Source organism: Coregonus clupeaformis, unplaced genomic scaffold (assembly GCF_020615455.1).
Source record: "Coregonus clupeaformis isolate EN_2021a unplaced genomic scaffold, ASM2061545v1 scaf0440, whole genome shotgun sequence".
NCBI classification, from domain to species: Eukaryota; Metazoa; Chordata; class Actinopteri; order Salmoniformes; family Salmonidae; genus Coregonus; species Coregonus clupeaformis.
In genome coordinates this window covers 218,115-234,556 of record NW_025533895.1, presented here as the reverse complement: position 1 = coordinate 234,556, position 16,442 = coordinate 218,115, and the positions used below count along the sequence as shown (strand labels likewise).

Genomic DNA, 16,442 nt, shown 5'->3' with positions numbered 1-16,442 from the left:
CGCAAAAAGGAACGCACGCACGCTCACACACAAACACACACGAGAAAAGCAGAGATTAAACGTTTGGGCTTTATTTGGATTCATAAAGCATGACTTGGATTAAAAATACTTCGGTATTTCTGTTCTCTTTCCCTCGTTATCTTCACCTATATATTTTACTTATTGTTCTCCATGGTTTTGTTGATCCAGCCAATGTATTTAGCCACACGGGTGTACACTCCATATCTACCACTCTGACCACAACCCACACCCCAACTGACAATACCTGCAGCCCAAAAACGTTCAGTACTAACATCCTTCAAGACATACGCCCCTCCACTGTCCCCCATACAGGAGTCCTTGCCCCCCTCAGGTACTCCGGCACAGAACATGTTGTCTGTCAGAACAGGGATCATTGTTGGCGTTGCTGCTTTTGCTTTGTTGACAGAGTCTTGGCACTTATCCTCAGCCACTACTGGTAGGCGTATATACCTGAGCTCGTTGGCAATGATGTCTTTTTCATCGATGCCAAAGCCTGACACCATACTGAAAAGGGAAAGAGGTCAGGAAAGAGGTCAAGGAGTTACTCAGAACTACTACTTACATTCATTAGCTTTTTTGAACATTGATGAACTATGGACTGCTAAGGACTGGTTGTGCACTTAGGCTACTTGAGATTTTGCAATGGAATTCAAGGATTTCAAAAATAAGTCATGAAAATTGTAGGTTGCACCCTTGGCGCATTGACAAGAAATAACACATTATGAAATGTGGGTCTATCTATCCCTTCAAAATGGACTTCCTCTTTGTGTTCTTGTTGATGTCTTTAATAATATAAATGTTCATATTGATGTTCAGCTTTCTCATTTTTAATAAAGAACAGGACAAGTCTGGCTCTCACCCAGTCTGTCCACTGGTGTATATAGCGCCCTCTGGTGGCAGACACAATGGCATAATGGCATCGTGGAATGTGATTGATTGTTGGAGTTTTATCAGGGCGATGTCATGATTGTAGTTTGCATTATCTGGGTTCTTGTATTCAGGGTGGGGGTGGAGAGAGGCAACACCAAGAGGGGTGAGCTTTGCTAGTTTTTCTGCATCATTGTCTCCCACAAAAACCTTGAAAAAAAAAAAACAGAATTCAACTTCAGAATAGATCTTCAACTTCTTAAAATCTGACATCACTGAAGGACTTCTACACACATAATTCGAATATTGTGGTGGCTTTACCAAAGTACTGAAGCCTTCTCTTTGCCTGTTGTTACTCCAGACATTTAAGTGGACTATACCTTTAAAAACATAAGCAGGAAATACTTTTGTTCTCCAGTGTCCAATGAATTGATGGGTACGTGTCACAATCTACCTACCCGAAGTTTCTCCTTTAGCACAAGTGTGCCCTGTTGCACCAGGTTATGAGCTGCAGTCATGATCCAGCGGTCCCCGATCACAATGGCCCCTCCTCTTCTTCCGTCCACACTGAGCATCACCTGCCAGGGGATGGTTTTGTCTGGGGCTTTGTCTCCCCCCATGATCCTCTGAAAGCCTGAGATGGGCACCGTGGGCTGGCCACAGACTGGGGATGGGGGGTAAAGTAGTTATGAGGGTCACACAAATACATACAGGATGGTATTTGGGGGATATGGTAAAGAAAATGGTACTTAAGGAGTTACCTGGGATACATGAGGGAATGACATGGGTATCAAGGTTGTCTCTCCACTTTCTATCTGCTGCACAAGTGTAGCTCACTGAAGGACAGACAGACAGACAGACAGACAGACAGACAGACAGACAGACAGACAGACAGACAGACAGACAGACAGACAGACAGAAAGAAAGAAAGAGTGGTTGTCAACACAAATTAAATAAAAAAATATTATTGTTTAGTGAGCAAATGTGTGTGCCTGATGAAGGATAGTTAAACATCTCACCAGTTGCTCCTCCAAGGAGTGAGTAGGAAGGTTCATTGCAGTGGTACTGAATGACGGAGAGGTACTGGTTCTGAGAGCCAGATATGAACTTTACCCCTCCATTCAACAATGCTTCAGGTTCCCCACAGTCAATTACTGCACAGGAGAGAGAGAGATAGAGAGAGAGAGAGAGAGAGAAACCAAAATACATCTGTGTTTAATGTGGAACTTGACTCAAATGGGAATCTATTAGGTTGTATTTCTATGTTTGTAACTCACTGTGGCACTCAGGGAGGGAGAGGTGCCACTTTCCATTATTTTGACACATGGAGGCATAGCTCTTGATCTCTCTGCCATCCTGAGAGAGAGAGAGAGAGAGAGAGAGAGAGAGAGAGAGAGAGAGAGAGAGAGAGAGAGAGAGAGAGAGAGAGAGAGAGAGAGAGAGAGAGAGAGACGATACACTGATAGTTTAGTCACTCTTCACAGGGGATATTTCCAGGAAAAGAGCCCTTGAAGAAAATAGAAAGACTGAATATAAACAAGAGAAAGAGAGAAAGAAGGAAGTATGAGGAAAGAGAGAATGATAAGAGGCAGGGTGAAAAAGGGATTGTTTAAACTCACCATAATTAGTTTGTAGCCAGAGTCACAGCGGACTTGGATGTAGTCTCTGTAATAGTACTGGGGAAAGTTTGGGGTGACTCTTCCATTGGTGACATAACTGGGTGAAGCACACTGCACCCCTATGAACAACAACACGGACATATCAACTTTGACCTGTATTCTCTGCTTTACTTCCGGGAGGTTTTACCTTCTCACCTTTTTTGCCCTTCACCAGTTTGCATCTGGCCTTCCCTTCATACTCTCCCTTGCTCTGTCTTTCTCCCTGTCCTCTTTCATTATCTCCCTCTACCTCTGTTCTCCCTCTCTATGCCTCCCTCTCTCACTCTGAGTAGTGTAGTGGAGGCTCCAGCCCTGGCTCAGACCAGCCCAGTCAGTGTGGTAGTCTAGCTGGACAGTGTGAGAGTTAGTGGGCATTCGTCCAGGACTCTTCCCTCCACACAGCTTCTGGGGTTCCTTGTCTGGGATGGACACCTGGGTGAGGCAGAGGAGAGATCAAACACTGTAAACATAGTGTCCTGAACACAGACACAAACCTTGACACACACACATGCATGAACACACACATGAACAAACACACACATTCAATACTTAATTCATGCAGTGTACATTGTTACCTGTAGCCAGTGGTAGAGGCAGCTGGGTACATTCTGGGTGCCTATGTGCTCTATGTGGAAGCTGTCAGTGAAGTTGAGGGTGACGATGAACCCAGGCTCCACAGAGATGATGTACTGACAGGCCAGGCCGTGGGGTGACGGGTCAGGGTACCCCGGGCTGGACAGAGTCCCCTCTGGTTCATCATATATACCCCCACCACAGGACACTGGCCATGGGGAGAGAGAGATGTCCATAAGATGTATAGGACTACAGTACACACACACACACACACACACACACACACACACACACACACACACACACAGATAGAGAGTAGGTGTACTCACAGACACAAGTGCGCTGGTCAGGGCGGAGCTCGTAGCCATGGCGACAGGAGCACATGTAGGAGCCCAGGGTGTTGTGGCAGAACTGGGAGCAGAGTGGACCAGAACCATCCTCAGGGTCTGGAGCTGAACACTCATCTATGTCTGGGATAGGGATGGAGAGAGGGATGGAGAAGAGAGGTGGAGGGAAGGAGAGAGGTGGGGGGTGTAGCTTAGCATCACACAGTGATGTCACCTTCCCTGAGACTTGCCTGATGTTTGTGGTTTAACAGTGTTCTACAGTTGGCTTGGATATGTAGTACTGTTGTGAGCAGGGTATCTGATCCTCTAGTGGGGTTGGTACGGGCTACACTACCTTTGGCCTGATAGTGGGCGGAGAAGCCAAGGTGCTGGTGTGGCTCAGGGTTCGTGTCGTCTGTCTGAAAGACCAGGGTGAGCCTATTGCCTGGAGACAAGAGTGGCTGGTTGCCTGGGTGATGTCCATCAGCAGAATTCTCCTGACCACAGAACTTTGCAAGGACCTTCTTGTCATATATAACCTGGAATGACGGAGTGAAGAAGGTTCTTGGACATATTTCAATATCGGTAAGAAACATTGAATACATCCTAATACATTTTATAATAAGGTATCGAAGTGTTCTTTTGAAGTCCACTGACCGTGAGTGAGTCGTAGTAACAGTTGGCGGAAGGCTCGATGTCCAGTTGAGTGAAGCTGAGCTGGAGCTGGTAGCCCTCAGGTACACTGAGGTCCCACTGTTGTGACAGGGCAGCAGGGTACGGCTGGGGGAACTGGGGGGACTGGACCGCCCCATGTAGGGCTGGCAGGGACCGGGCCAACCGCCAACACTCACACACAGAGACACAAAGCAGCCTGGAGCAGAGCAACACAGGGAGAGAGGGCTGAGATGGGAGGTATAGGAGGAGTTGTGTGTCACAACAAGGTAAATACAGCCCCTTGAAACATGTCTGTAGGATGACTCTGATCAGAAAGAGAGCTATTTTCTGATCTGTGGCCAGGAAGTAGAAGAAAACATAATCTAATGATGCTGTAGGAATCATATGTTCTTATCATCCTTCAAGATGAAGGCTCAATAAACATTAAAACCACTGGCGTGCTGAGTAATATTAACAAACAGGTTACACTTTATTTGAGCTCTTTCTCACAAGTGCTAGTTACGTGGCACAATGTAATAGTACACCTTCACGGCAGCTGGTCTGTTTATGACAACTGCCTTTAGACACTCACGAAAGCAGTTGTTATTTAGGTTCACTTACCTATAGCCAATGGGTTCAAGTACAGTGTAACCAAACAAACTCACCAGATGAACGGATGGGTCCAGTCCATGTTGAAGGTCCTGGCTACAAATGTTTCTGTTGTTATTGTTTTACTGTTGTGTGTTGCTATTGCTCACATGTATTAGACCTGAATTCCCTGCAGTCTGTGTGTCCCAATAGAGTCCTATGGTGAAGTATTAAGCTACAAGACTAAAAGTCATGTTAAAACCTGCCCTGTTTGACTTGGCTGAAATAGACGAAAGAGAAGGGGGAAAGAGAGAGAGGGAGAGGTGAAAGAGACCGAGCGAAAGAGACCGAGCGAAAGCGTAGTGGTGGTGGTGGAGTTAAAAGACTAAGGTAAAGCTTTTTTTACTTTAATGTCGAAAATGTTAACCTATAACAGGCAGAATGTGGATCTACCGGGGGGAGGAGAGAGAGAGAATGGGAGGAAAGTGTTGTATGTTCAGTGGTCTTCCCGTAAAGTCTGTTTGATAAGTTTGTTTTGTTTACACATAGGGACAAACTCCATGCCTGGGTATGTCAGTTCAGGTCACACGCTGAAGGGATGTACTGTAGTGGTGCTACACTGTTGACCTTTTCATTAAGATTACACTAAACACTATCCACTATAGTATTCAGATGATCTACCTTTTTTAAACTACATCCCTGGTCACATGTTTAGTTATGGGATATGACAGCCTACAGTATGTTAGATAGATAAAACCCTGATGAAGGCAGCTTAGCTGTGGAAACGTTGGTATTTAGTGCATTCATTGCATCTGAGCCTCGGAAATGTGTCCAGCTTTTCTTTTCTAAGCCTACAGTGTGTTGCCATCATAAATGAAATATTATTAATATATTGTGAGATTTATTTGGAAGTGTGCAAAATAAATAGAGGTTCCACTTTATAAGATGTTTAATGACACAGAAAGACAGATGTTGAGAGAACAGACGTCATTGATTGCCACTACAACTCATATTAGTCTAGTTCTCCTTCATGGTGTTCTTGATCCAGTATATGTAGTTAGCCATGTGGGTGTTTACCCCATATTGGCCTGGTTGTACACATCATTTTGCCCAGCTAATGATCCCTGCTGCCCAGAAATGTTCAGCCTCCTTCAGGACGTACACCCCTCCATTGTCCCCTGTACATTTAGACTTGCCCCCCCAAGTAATGCGGCACAGAACATGTCCCAGTTGTGTCCACTATCATTCGGGGCAACAGCAGCTCTGCATGTTTCCTGATCCACTACAGGAAGCTGGACATATTGGAGCTTATTTAAGCAATAAGGCCCGAGGGGGTGTGGTATATTGCCAATATACCACGGCTAAGGTCTGTTCTTACGCACGACGCAACGTGGAGTGCCTGGACATAGCCTTTAGCCGTGGTATATTGGCCAATTCTCACAAACCCCAGAGGTGCCTTATTGCTATTATAAACTGATTACCAATGTAATTAGAACAGTAAAAATAAATGTTTTGTCATACCCGTGGTATACGGTCTGATATACCACAGCTGTCAGCCAATTAGCATTCAGGGCTCAAACCACCCAGCTTATAATGGAAATTTTGTCACGACTCCTACACCAAACCCTGGAGAGAAAGAGGGAGTGTGAGAGAGAGAGAGAGAGAGAGAGAGTTAAATACTGAATTAAATTAACATCCGCTGAATGAAATTAACCTCAAAACCAGTGGTTGGTGGTCGGTATATCATGCTCTTGCAACATCATTGGTCAGCAATGGCTACAATCTCTCTCTTACCCAATCTTCCCAGGGGTGTATTTAGCAATTGCTGCTGGCAGACACAGTAGCATCACTGAATCGTTGAATGTGATTGGCTGTTGGAGTTTGATCAGGCCGATGTCATTATCTTCATTTGGCCAAAAGTATCTGTAATTTGTTTGAGGTGGAGCTCAAATAAATGAAGGTGTGGCGGAGGTGTGTCTACAGATACACCATATTCTGATCTTGACTTAATTCCCTAATAATTCCACCACCTTTAAGCGTGAGGAAACCATAAATAAGGTCTAGCAAACCTACCAGTTCCAAGTGGAAAAAGCATCTACTTTTCCCATAGAAATAACACCATTCTCCATGCACTGTAATTTACAACTTAATTAGATCTATTGATAAGAGCTAGGTAAATGAGTAATCCGTTTGGAGAAGAGGATTGCAAATACACAAAGCAATTGTTTTAGATGATTTGTCCAGCCATAAGGAAGCAAACTGAAAATCATATCAACATGACATGTATTGCGCAGTGAAATAGGATATAAATAGCTGTGCTGTTATTCAGAATTCTAATTGTGTGCCTTCAATTTGCTTGGATGAAATTTGGAGACCCAAGGCTTCTGTAGGGTTGAACCTGCCCAGTTGATGTATGCCCTTTACAATGTTATGAGTATATGCCCGGGCTTTACTCCTTTTCCTTTTTTCCATGTTAAATATTAGCCACCATCTGGAGCCACCGTCAGTAATACCCATACATGTATCTTTGCATCATTCCATTCCATTCCATTCAGTTTACCTTTCTTTTTTCTGTCACGTTCTTGTAAATTGTTCCTGAGGGTTGCTAGCATTCGTGGATCATATTAGGCTAACGTTGTGCAATAATGAATCATTATGGAACTCAGACCACACGTAGCAGGGTCATTCCTATCATGTTGTGCCTTTTCTGTCCCCAGGAAATATCACTTCTTATTTACTGTAAAATGTTGATTCCAAAAGACTTTAAATATAAGGTCAGGTGTCCTTTACCTTAAAAACACAAAAATATGGATTCTGAAAGTGAATTTTATGCATTTTAAACACTTTTTGTCAGTGGATGTAGGCATTTTGGCCATGTCCCCAGGTATTATTTATCAACTTCCACAAGAAATATAAGCCATTAAATAATAAAATGTTTAAAATCTTTCTTCATTATTTTATAGTCCTAGTTAAAGTCTTTCATCAATACAGTTTCTCATGATCATTGTATTTGTTATTATTTTATTTAAGATGTTCTGTGTGTTCCTGATATCACTTTCAACACTGTTAGTTTGTTGGAATTCTCCATTTAAGAAAACATCCCCTTCCTACAATGACACCACATTCAGGAAGTGTCATAATTTATTTGGTGGGAAAACAATGATGCAAAGCTAAATAAATATAAACACTCAGTTGCATCTATTTGTCCATGTTTCATGTTGTAAGTCTGTACGTCCCACTCATAAATGTCCACCCTGGCTAAATTATAGAGAAAAAATGTAATCATCTAAATGTTAAAATATGTTTGATAGGGAAGTTAAAATCAAGTTCAAGTGTTCACCATTATGCTAGCTCAATCTTGCTTACTCACAGAGCTATGGCTAACTTAGGCTCAACATTTCCACCCTGTTAGGTTCCACCCTGTCAGGATTATGTGCCTAACAAATTGGAAAATGCACCCCAAAATTTTGTAAGTACCTGAGCTTGACCAATATGTTTTTCTGAAAGTCAAACATGTCCTTTTTCTGATAGAATACTAAACAAAATGATAATTAAAGGTGCACCGTATTTAAAGGGATGGCTTAAGATAAATGTACAGGAAACCCCATTGAATGAAAACTCCACGAGAAAATATGTTGGCAAGCAAGTGGGAGGGTTTTCAGTGGTTGAATGAAATGTATGCAAAGCACGCAGGGTAGCCACACTTGCAGAGCATGTTACTCGACTAAATAAGTCTGAATACCAAATACTGACAAGTATCAGAACTCAGGATAAGACCCAGATGCAGACAGTTCGAATCACAGATGTTTATTTACAAAACAGGGGGTAGGCAAACGACAGATCAAGGGTAGGCAGAGGTCCGTAATCCAGGGCAGTGTCAGTAAGGTAAAGAATAGCAGGCAGGCTCAGGGTCAGGGCAGGCAGAGGTCAGTAATCCAGGGCAGAGTCAGAAAGTTACAGAACGGCAGGCAGGCTCAGGGTCAGGGCAGGCAGAATGGTCAAAACCGGAAGAACTAGAAAACAGGGACTAGAAAGAACAGGAGTACGGGAAAAAACACGCTGGTAGGTTTGACGAGACAAGACGAATTGGCAACAGACAAACAGAAAACACATGAATAAATGCACAGGGGATAATGGGGAAAATGGGCGACACCTGGAGGGAGGTGGAGACAAGAACAAGACAGGTGAAACAGATCAGGGTGTGACAAGAAGTGCGTAGGAAAGGCATAAATTCGGGCCCATACAGCATCGTATGACCGTTACCTTAATGTCTTCCTTGGTCAGTTCAGAGGTCATGACCCACGGGTCTCTGATCACTGCGGCCCACTCATTACTCTGTCTTTGACTCTGAACTGAGCATACCAGGGGAAGATTGCGTTAGGAGCAACATCCCCACCCAGAACCCTCTGGTAACTCTCCAGGGACACCGCTGGATGACCGCACACTAGGAGAGGAGAAGAGGAGGGTTTCTTTCAACTGTGTTATATTTAAGCAATAAGGCCCGAGGGGGTGTGGTATATGGTCAATGTACAATGGCTAAGGGCTGTTCTTATGCACCCATGGCTAAGAGCTGTTCTTATGCAAGAAGCAACACAGAGTGCCTGAATACAGCCCTTAGCCGTGGTATATTTGGCCTTTACTACTATAGCTCATAGAAACACATTCAATAACACATTCATAAATGGCAAATAAACAGTAAAAAAATGTATCATAAGGAATGCAGTTTTGAAGTGTCTGTCCTATATCTAGGAGATATAAGAAAGAGCAGGAAATATATATACACTACCAGTCAAAAGTTTTAGAACACCCCCATTTTTCAAGTTTTATTGAAATTCAAGCAGTTCAAGTCCAGTGAATAACGTGAAATGGTACAAAGTTAAGTGGTAAACTGCCAGAGGTTAAAAAAAAAGAAGTTTAGGCTACCAAAAAATGGAAAAAAATGCCTTTTTCAGGGAACAAGTAACGGGTTAACAACTTACAGCTGTTCCATGATTCATTTTTTGTCTCCAATTGTTTATTTGTTCTATGCTTTAATTTTAGAGTACATTAAGACATAAAACTGTGTGAATTTCAATAAAAACCGGTAGTGTATATATATAATGCTGATTGGCTGAAAGCCGTGGTATATGAGGCCATATACAACAGGTATGTTACTGTTCTAATTACGTTTATAACCAGTTCATAATAGCAATAATATATTTTTTAACACATATTTAACCCCTTTTTTTGTTAGCACAAAACTACTTCCATACTTCCATTCATTTTTGAAACCGGTACTGGGTTACCTTCAGACGAGTCCCGTGACACGTGTGGGGGAGAAAAACAGAGAACATCATCGTGTTCGTAAGACTCTCCCCTTTCTATAGTGGAGTCATATTAGTTTGTAGCCCAAACAGTTCGGACACTACAGACAGAAGTTGGCACATTGGCGGTACCGACTTCAGACGAGACTCGTGGGGCTTGTGGGGGTCATAGAGCAAAGCGGAGACCCCCATCGTGTTCGTGAGAATGTAGGCCAAACCATTCTGACGCTACAGAAGTTTGTGAGAAGACCGATTTTCGGGATGTGTCCTGTTTTGACAAATAGCGCTGTAGCTCTGACACTTTCCACCTCAGATGTGGAAGGCCATTCGTCCTAGGCAGATGTGATTGATTGAGACGCAGCCCATAGAAAAAAGTGTGTCAATCGACTCTTAAGGATTATGACAGAATGTTCAAATGTGTTTTTTCTCTTCTGTTTTTTTTTCTTCAACTTACAGCACTCAAAAGGCACCCATTGGTGGAACGACCCTCCTATTAATATTATTCCACACAGTAGTGGTAGTTTACAATACAGTAGCAGTAGTTTGCTTAGAATTCACTACTTTCCTGCACCGTTCATGATCTTCTATAAAAGTCTCACCGTTAGCCCCTTCAGGAAGAGTGTATTACGGTTCATTGCAGTGGTACTGAATGACAGAGGTACTGGTTCTGAGAGGCAGATACGAACGTCACCCCTCCATTCAGCAACGGTTTAGCGATGGTTCAGGTTCCCCACAGCAAATCACTGTAGAAGAGACTGGAACCCAAAACTAATATCAAATCAAATGTTATTTGTCACATGCGGCGAATACAACTGGTGTAGACTTTACAGTGAAATGCTTGCTTATGAGCCCTAGCCAACGATGCAGTTTAAAAATTATAATCAAAAGAAAAAAGTAACACAAGAGGAATAAAATACACAAGAATGGAGCAATATACAGGGAGTACTAGTACCAGATCAATGTGCAGCGGTACAAGGTATTTGAGGTAGATATGTACATGAAGGCAGGGTAAAGTGACTAGGCATCAGCGGTCTAAGGCACTGCATCTCATTGCTTGAGGCGTCACTACAGACCACCTGGTTCGATTCCAGGCTGTATCACAAACGGCCGTGATTGGGAGTCCCATAGGGCGGTGCACAATTGGCCCAGCGTCGTCCGGATTTGGCCGGTGTAGGCCGTCATTGTAAATAAGAATTTGTTCTTAACTGACTTGCCTAGTTAAATAAAGGTAAAATAAAAATAAAGATAAGAGTAAAATAAAGAACAGAGTAGCAGGAGCATATGTTGAGTGTAAAAGTGTGTATTTTTGGTTATTGAAAATATATTTCATAGCGGTTTAGATGGTACAATGATTATCTACACTATACGTTGCTTGTTTTGTCAAATAAAATTAGATTAGGCGAACTGTTAGAATTTTTGCAACGGGGAAATGGCAGAGCATTTCTGCATATTGCACCTTTAACTCTTCAGGTGCCTTCAACACACAGATAAGACATAATGGAATTGTATTTACATTTACATTTTAGTCATTTAGCAGATGCTCTTATCCAAAGCAACTTACAGTTAGTGAGTGCATACATTTTCATACTGGCCCCCCGTGGGAAATGAACCCACAACCCTGGCGTTGCAAGCGCCAAGCACTACCAACTGAGCTACAGAATATGGTCCCTTAACATTAAATAAAAGAAAATGAACACTACAACCACAGGGATTCCAATCGATTCAAACCAATTAACAGGATAAATCTGGAGAGTGATCTGACACCAACTCACCAGAGTGTTGTGTAGATAGTAGATCCAGTCCATGGGCTCTATTTTCGGCTGGCGGTAATAATGAGGAGGCATAAAAAGTCTCAAACACACGTTAATTTGCAATTTCGTCATGTAAAAACTGTCGCACTAGCATTTTCCAGCCCTAACGCCAGGTTCGGCAATTTACTTGTCTAACATGGTTTAGCAGCATCGCATAGTTGCGTCTTCTTATCCTGGCCATTAGCCAACTAGCCTATGAATAAATGGGGTAAATGGTCTACTGAGAGTGCTTTGAAATATTTTGGAGGTTTTTGCCCTCATACTTATTCATTATTCACAATTCACGTACCTGCATACTTCTGTAAGGGTTGGTGTGAGGTGTGACCCAGGTGCGGTGCAGGATAGGCAGTAGGCAATAGGCAGAGATGGTGAAACAAGGATCTTTACTGGTGGTCCCGAAGCCAGGATACAAATCAACGGACTTAACACGATGAAAGAAAGGTGGAGCAAATAAGTCTCCAAAAACAGGCTGACAGCCAAAATACAAAATAGTAACTATGACTGAAATAATAAAGAAACAGGGAGAACACTTCTCGAGTACCTGTACATACTTCTCTGATCACACACTGATTAGTACTGCTGAGCATAGAGAAACTAGCAGAGAAAACTGAGCTAGGGAACACAGGAAAGTGAGGGCATAAATACACAGGTGAACAGGTAGACACAGATGACACCAATAGGATGATGATTAGTCCAGACTGTGAGTGAGGAGGTGCCTAAGGTTGTCGGAGGATGACACCCCTCCTGTAACAGAGCCCCCCGACGAACGGCCCCAGCCGGAATGTTGTTATCAGCCCTGGGTCCAGAATGACCACTCCTCCGGCCCATAACCCTCCCAGTCCACCAGAAATTGGAGACCCCTCCCCACCCGCCGGCAGTCCAGGATCTGGTCCACAGTAAAAGCCGGCTGCCCTCCGACGAGGCGCAGCGGGGGAGCCAGGGGACAGGTGGCGACGGGCTTGAGGTGGGACACATGGAATGTGGGATGCACCCGCATGGTGGGGGGAAGTTGCAGGCGGTAGGCCACTGGGTTGATTCGCCGGACCACTCAGAATGGCCCGATGAACCGGGGGGACAGCTTCCTGTACTCCACGCGGAGATGAAGATCCCGCGTGGAGAGCCACACCCTCTGTCCCGGGCAAAAAACCGGGGCCGGGCGACGCCTGTGGTTGGCCTGATGTTGAGACCTGACAGAGGCCCGCTTAAGTGCCGCCCGTACCTGCCTCCAGGTGCGGCGACAGCGACTGATGTGGGCCTGGACCAACGGGACCGCCGCCTCCTCCTCTTGCTCGGGGAAAAGGGGGGGTTGGTACCCATATTTGCACTGGAAGGGGGACAGGCCAGTGGACGAGCAAAGAAGGGTGTTCTGGGTGTACTCCCACGCCAGTCGCTGACTCCACATAGCTGGGTTGCTGGAGGCGTAGCACCTCAGCACCCACTCCAGATCCTGATTGACGTGCTCCGTCTGCCCGTTCGACTGGGGATGGAAGCCGGAAGACAAGCTGACGGAGGCGCCAAGGCAGGTGGCGAACGCCTTCCAGAACCTGGAGGCGAACTGAGGGCCCCGATCCGACACCACATCTTGGGGAAGGCCGTGGACCCGGAAAACATGCTGCACCACCAACTTAACCTTCTCCCGGGCCGACGGGAGTTTGAGAAGGGAAATTAAGTGGGCAGCCTTCGAAAACCAGTCCACAATGACCAGGATGACTGTGTATCCATCAGAGGGGGGTAGGGTGGAAATGAAATTCAGCGAGATGTGGGAACAGGGGCGCTTGGGGATAGCTCGGAGCAGCCCTGCCACAGGCTGACGTGAGCTCTTCGTGCGCGCGCACACCGGGCAAATGGCCACAAAGGCGCACGTATCCCCTCAGCTGATGGCCACCAGAACCTCCTACGCAGGAACTCCAATGTCCTGGCGACCCCCGGATGGCTGGTGAGGTCGGACACATGCGCCCACTGAAGCAGTCGCGAGGGAGCCACCTTGGGTACGTACATCCTCCCCGATGGACCTCCGCCCGGATTGGGCTCCCGCCGTAGTGCTGCTCTGACCAGCCTATCGATTCCCCACGAAACTGGGGCAGCAATCAGGGCGTTGGGGACAATGGGGTCGTCCCTCTCCACCAGGTATGAGATCGTGAACCGGAACCTGGTGAACAACAACACCCACCTGGCCTGGCGCGAGTTGAGCCTCTTGGCCCCCTGAATGTAGGCTAAGTTCTTATGGTCAGTCCATACGACGAATGGATGGGCGGACACCTCTAGCCAATGCCTCCACTCCCCCAGGGCGAGCTTGACCGTTAGCGGCTCACTGTTCCCCAAGTTGTAATTCCGCTCTGCCGGGGACAGCCGGCGGGAGAAAAACGTGCAGGGGTGAGTCTTACCGTCCGTGAGGAACCGCTGGGACAGGATTTTCCCCACCGCAACGTCTGAAGCATCCACCTCCACAATGAACGGCAGGGACGGATCAGGATGCCCTAGGACCGGGGCCGATGTAAAGCGCCGCTTAAGCGCATCGAACGCATTCCCCGCTTCCGGGGTCCAGGAGAAGAAGTGCATGCTCGTCTGGGTGAGGGCTGTCAGGGGAGCGGCTAAAATTGCAAATAAATTGCCTATAAAAATGAGCGAACCCTAAAAACTGTTGTAGTTGCTTGAGGGAGGAGGGCTTGGGCCAATCCAGTACCGCGCTGACCTTGGCTGGGTCAATCCGTAGGTCCCCTGGGTGACGATGAACCCCAGGAAGGAGACTGTCTTCGTGTGGAACACGCACTTCTCTGCCTTGACATAGAGCTGGTGACGGAGAAGGCATTGGAGGACCTACCGAATGTGCTGCTGGTGTTCACTCATGTCCTTTGAAAATATTAGGATGTCATCCAAATATACGAAGACGCTGTGGTCGAGGAGGTCCCAGAGCACGTCATTGACATCATTTCGCTATCCAGCCCCATTTTCAAAGAGCATCACTCGTCCGATTACCAAAGACACGCGCACTCCTCCAAACTATTAAATCCTCCTATAATGCCATATCACCTTGCACATTGGCAATGATACAATTGACAGGAGCCTAGTAGTTTGTATAGACGTGCAAATGTTATGCGTACAGATTTAAGCCATGGAACGAGAAAAGCAATTTATGATATCATGCTTCTGACCCGATCCTATTTAGAAATAGTTGTTGGTTTAAAAATCAAATTGATTGTTTTTCATTTCATTTGATTAAAAACCAAACCTATTAGAAATATTAACCGTCCATGGGTCTATGCTGATAACGTATCGTACATTGCTCGAATGCAATGCAATTTCGTCTGCTATTTCTGGAGAAAAGCAAATATGATATGTAAGATGGTTCCATGATGTTTATAAAATATTACATTTGCAAGCAGTATAAAGGAGTGGACATTCCCCCTTTCTCTTTATGTTGGATCTTTATCATTTTACATTTTAGTCATTTAGCAGATGCTCTTATCCAGAGCGACTTACAGGAGCAATTAGGGTTAAGTGCCTTGCTCAAGGGCACATCGACAGATTTTTCACCTAGTCGGCTCGGGGATTAGAACCAGCGACCTTTCGGTTACTGGCACAACGCACTTAACCACTAAGCTACCTGCCGCCATTTATCCAGCGCCTGTGAAAAGTTTGGATGTGCGTAAAACCCTCATAGTCTCAGTTGTCTTGTCTGTATTATACCCCCACGGGGAGGAATTATGGTGCCTGTAACTGTATTTAGACATATCCTATTTAAAGCAAGTTGTTGCTTCGTTTCTAATAGTATTTGATTAGATTGTCCAAGCCTCAACACACCCACAACTTGTTTATTCATCAAAAACCCATCCCTTTCGTGCCACCGCCAGCAACTGTAAAAATAGCAAAAATATTTCTGACACACCGCTGAACCTATAACACTACAGCCAGTGCTTAGATTTACCCTTGCCAGAGCCAGCTCTAGCCTTTTGGGGGCCTTAAGCGAGATTTGGTTAGGGGGGGGCCCTAAGCAAGATTTTGTTGGGGGGGGCACCAAGCAGGCAAAACTTTTTTGTGGCCCCCCCTCTTGACTGCTGAGAGAAAAATGTTGTGCCATTTAAAGCTTATTTCCTGCCATTTTGCCATGATTTATCCCATGTTAATGATATCTAAGTGAGAGTGACTAACAAAATCAATGGTGTCCCTTGGAGGTGAGGGCCCCTGGGCACGTGCCCTGTGTGCCCGGTCAGTATTCGGCCATGATTACTACAAGTTTAGATAATGGGGTAGACTAGCTGTCAGTGACTGACAAAACAAGAGAAAAACTGCTGTTGCACAACCAAATTTCGAACTTGCACCTGTATTCTACTATTCTATTGTTTGGTTGCCTCCTACATATACTCGACCTCTTAATAAGAGACAGGAAAACAACAGGATTTCATTTTCTTACTGTAGCTAGTATGTAGCTAGGATTTTCTGTTAATCAGACAAGGTCTTCAGAAAGGGATACATGAAGTGAAGTCAATATGGCCATAAGCTCTTTAGGTCCTCCCCTCCTCTTTTCCTCTTCTGTTACTGTCACACCCGTTCTTTTCCCCCAAGAGCGAATTATACAGTGACATTCAGGGGTCTCTATTTTTTTCACTGGACCTGCACAAAATACATTTATGGGCCTAATAG

The 16,442-nt window shown here is 45.0% G+C and overlaps 1 protein-coding gene and 1 long non-coding RNA gene across 2 annotated transcripts in view; both read right to left on the bottom strand.

The window, feature by feature from the left end:
* Window positions 1–51: 51 nt before the first annotated feature.
* LOC121542956 (complement C1r-A subcomponent-like) lies at window positions 52–5,164 on the bottom strand. The gene is made up of 13 exons (XM_041852610.2): window positions 4,765–5,164; window positions 4,103–4,316; window positions 3,801–3,984; window positions 3,449–3,589; window positions 3,122–3,327; window positions 2,831–2,978; window positions 2,508–2,626; window positions 2,166–2,244; window positions 1,908–2,042; window positions 1,650–1,724; window positions 1,347–1,552; window positions 881–1,098; window positions 52–525 (listed from the first exon to the last, which is right to left on the bottom strand). The coding sequence occupies exons 1-13, from the start codon at window positions 4,788–4,790 to the stop codon at window positions 156–158; spliced, it is 2,121 nt and encodes a 706-aa protein (XP_041708544.1). The 5' UTR covers window positions 4,791–5,164; the 3' UTR covers window positions 52–155.
* Window positions 5,165–8,847: 3,683 nt separating this feature from the next.
* LOC123484755 overlaps window positions 8,848–16,442 on the bottom strand; it is a 58,315-nt gene continuing 50,720 nt past the window's right edge. The window contains exon 3 of the long non-coding RNA XR_006658675.1: window positions 8,848–9,131. This is a non-coding gene — a long non-coding RNA (uncharacterized LOC123484755). The remainder of the gene's footprint in view (window positions 9,132–16,442) is intronic.